Source organism: Nycticebus coucang, chromosome 6 (genome assembly GCF_027406575.1).
Source record: "Nycticebus coucang isolate mNycCou1 chromosome 6, mNycCou1.pri, whole genome shotgun sequence".
Classification (NCBI taxonomy): Eukaryota; Metazoa; Chordata; class Mammalia; order Primates; family Lorisidae; genus Nycticebus; species Nycticebus coucang.
Genome location: NC_069785.1, coordinates 129,599,909 through 129,603,689, shown reverse-complemented (window position 1 = coordinate 129,603,689; position 3,781 = coordinate 129,599,909). Strand labels below are relative to the sequence as shown.

Sequence of the window (3,781 nt, the reverse complement as noted above, 5' to 3'; positions counted from 1 at the left end):
ACCTGCAAAATTTCCTTTAAACACTGCATTAGCTATATCCCAACTTTTTATGTGTTTTTTGTTTGTTTGTTTGTTTGTTTGTTTGGGTTTTTTTGCAGTGTTTGGCTGGAGCTGGGCTTGAATCCGCCACCTCCGGCATATGGAGCCAGCGCCCCACCCCTTTGAGCCATAGGCGCCACCTATGTGTATTTTTAAATTCAATTCCAAATAGTTTCCAGTCTCCCTGGTAATACAGTCTTTCATCCAATAATTATTTACAAATATTTTGTTTGCTTCACAAAATTTGGAGCGTTAACATAGTATGGCTTACCTACTATGCAGATATGATTGAATAAAATTAGTATATTGTTACTGGTTTCTAACCTAATAATACAACTATACTCAAAGAGCATGCTCTATATGATTTTAGATTTTTAAATTTATTAAAAATTTTTTATGCCCTAGAATATGGACTATTGTGGCAAATGTACCATATATACTTGAAATAAAAAAATGGTATAATCTGCTGTTGTTGGGTGTATGTTTCTTCGATTAACCATCCTGTCAAGGGGGTTGATAGTGCTATTCAGACTATGTATAAAATAGTTTATGTTTAGTAAACACAAAAATCCCCCACTCATCATTACGAAGCGTTCTTCTTTATGTCTAGTAACATATCTTTTACAAATTTATTTCATCTGATATTAATATGCCCAAACCTTTGATATTTACTGTTGGTATGGCATATGTTTTTTTCATCCATTTATTTCAAACTTTCTGTGTCTATTGATTTTTAAAATTATGCTCCTTGCATTGATTTATTAGTGACTACTCTGTTAACGATTGCCCTATTGTAATAGACATCCTCAAACTTTCACAATCATCTGTCAGCAAACAACGTACCATCCCATGTAAAGTGCAGGAATCCTGCAACATGTGGTCCATATCACCCATCCTTTATGCAACAGCTGTTATATATATCTGCGCATATTATAAATCCCATAATAAAATGTTATTTTTCTTCAAACCGTTATGTCTTTTCTTAAAAAGTTGAGATAAAATTACATAAATCAAAAATAATCTTTTATTGTGATAACGTATAACATAAAAGTTATCATCTGAATCATCTTTAAATGGACAATACAGTCATATTAACCTTTTCATCATGTAAAACTGAAACTCTATACTCATTAAACAACTCCCCTTTTTCACCTCCCTTCATTCCCTAGCAACCACCATCTACTTCCCAAGAGTCTGGCTGCTTTAGGAACCTCATGTGAGTATAACCAGGCAATACTTGTTATTTCTGTTCCTAGCATATATTTCATTTAACAAAATGTCCTCAAGTTTCTTCCATGTTGTAAAATATGTGTAGTAGTACTTTGGGAGTTTTCTCCGTGTATTAATTCATTGTATTAATGGACAAAAATTAATTTCTCCATTTTATCTTATGATAATAATTATGTCTTATAAGAGTAAGTCAGGTTATGCTGTTCTGATGGTAATAGATAAATATAAGAACAGCTTACACACTATGCAGATATGATTGAACATGCATATCACTTCAAATTTTTCTGGCTAGTCTTAGAAAATAATAAAGGAGCTGGAACATATTCTTCTTAGCAAAGTATCTCAGGAATGGAAGAAAAAGTATTCAATGTACTCAGCCCTACTATGAAGCTAATGTATAGCTTTCACATGAAGGCTATAACCCAACTATAGCACAAGAATATGGGGAAAGGGCCAAGGGAGGGGAAGGGAGGGAGGAGGTTAGGGTGGAGAGAAGGTAATAGGTGGGGCCACACCTAGGTGCACCTTAGAATGGGTACAGGTGAAACTTACTAAATGCAGAATACAAATGTCTACATACAATAACTAAGAAAATGCCATGAAGGCTACATTGAACACTTTGAAGAGATTATTTCAGAAAACAGCACATTGTACTCTGATTGCACTAATGTACATAGCTATGATTTAACAATAAAAATAAATAAAATAAAATAAAATAATAATAAAGGTCATCAATGCATATCCAAATTACTTTGAATGTTAATGAAAGCTAATTACATTATTAGTTAAATGCTTATTTAATATATAACATATATCTATATTTTAAGTGGTCAATATCATGATAAAGGTGTATTTTTTTTTCCACTAGAAAAAAACCCACAGAGCTTTATTATTCCCATCACAAAGAGCAGGCCTTCACAGGACGGGGGAGCAAGCTGTCAGTGGGGAAGAGGGCCCTATTTGCCAGCAATAAGTGGGTTCCGCAGGACCACAGTGACCGAGTCCCCATGCAGGAACATCTTGGAGATGTAGCGATCTTTGTTGACTGGCTTAGACTTCTTCTTACCCTTGCCACTTTTGGGGACCTCAGTCCACATCTCCTTCACATTCTCCAGCACCATGTTGCAGTGCCTATCAAAGGCTTTCACCCGGCCCAGGAGTTTCTTGTTATTGCGGCAATTAATAAGCACTTGAGTGTTGTTCTTGACTGATTGTGTGAGCACAGAGAGTGGACCAGTGTTAAATTCTTCTTCCTCCCGCTTCTGTAGCTCCTCTGAGGTCATCTCACTCTTGGGCTTGTTAAGAAGGCTCATGGTGGTGGCTGTGCTCTCAAGTCACTTCCTTCTCCCATAAAGGTGTATTTTTCATCGGCCATGTAATTGCATCTTAATTGCCTACTGAGTTTCCTTTGATAGTTAATTCAGGAAGTAGCTCATTGCTCATTTTACAAAATTAGACACTAATTTGTTTTGTTTTGTTTTGTTTTGTTTTGTTTGAGACAGTGTCCCACTCTATCACCCTGGGTAGAGTGCCGTGGTGTCATCATGGCTCACAGCAGCATCAATCCGGCTAGTTTTTTTCTGGTTTTAGTAGAGACAGGCTCTTGCTCTTGCTCAGGCTGTTGTCAAACTCCTGAACTCAAGCAATCCACCCACCTCGGCCTTCCAAAGTGCTAGGATTTCAAGATGGATAAAATACTTAAAACTAAGGCATGAAACAATAAAAATCCTCAAAGAAAATGTGGGGAAAACTCTTGAAGATATTGGCCTGGGGAAGGATTTTATGAAAAGGACTTCTGGCTCGGCACAGCTCAGATCTGCAGGCACAAGGTTGTTTTCTGATTCCCTCACTGCTTTCTCCAGAGGAGTCTAAGGAACCCAGGCAGAAAGAGATATGAACAACATCTGGCCTTTCCTACCACAGGGGGATGAGACACATGAAAGAGGAAACAAAGGCTTGTCCAGAGGACAGGCCAGTGCTATAAAAAGAGAACTCCAGGGATACTGGGCCAGCTTCTCCAGTTCAGCCTCCCAGCTTCACCAGGGAGGAGCCATTGCTCTCCCTTAAGTGGGAGACGAACAGAGATATAAAGAGGAAGGATTCTTCTCATTCTTTACTCTGCTGGGCCATTAAAGGCGGGTTCCCTTTTAAGAGAAATCATCTGCTTTGGGCCAGAGAGAATTGGCCCATTTTAAAAGATGGGGAATCATTTGCCCAAACCAGGTTTCTCCTTATGAAAAACCATAAAATTGCTTATCTCATGTTAGCACATAGTTGCAAGTCAAATTCTTGCTTCCAAAGTTCTAGAAATATAGTTCAGAACAGTTTAACTGCTGAAATATTTATTGTTCAAATTGTCTCCAAAATGTAACTAGAAAATGTGAAGAGAGCAACCTCTCAAAGACTATTTCCCCTTCTTCCCAGATATTTCTCTATACTGGGCGATGACTTTCCCTGCTTCTGGGGACCCAGGTCATTCTATGGAATGTCTCAACAAATAAACAAAATGTAA

The 3,781-nt window shown here is 37.6% G+C and overlaps 1 protein-coding gene across 1 annotated transcript; it reads right to left on the bottom strand.

Moving 5' to 3' along the window:
* Positions 1-2,121: 2,121 nt before the first annotated feature.
* On the bottom strand, positions 2,122-2,611 carry LOC128587201 (small nuclear ribonucleoprotein Sm D2-like). The gene has a single exon (XM_053593118.1). The coding sequence runs from the start codon at positions 2,580-2,582 to the stop codon at positions 2,226-2,228; it is 357 nt and encodes a 118-aa protein (XP_053449093.1). The 5' UTR covers positions 2,583-2,611; the 3' UTR covers positions 2,122-2,225.
* Between the last annotated feature and the right edge of the window lie 1,170 nt (positions 2,612-3,781).

What these genes read in the sequence shown, in the direction of transcription:
- LOC128587201 (XM_053593118.1), bottom strand. Translation starts at nt 2,582, where the DNA reads ATGAGCCTTCTTAACAAGCCCAAGAGTGAGATGACCTCAGAGGAGCTA.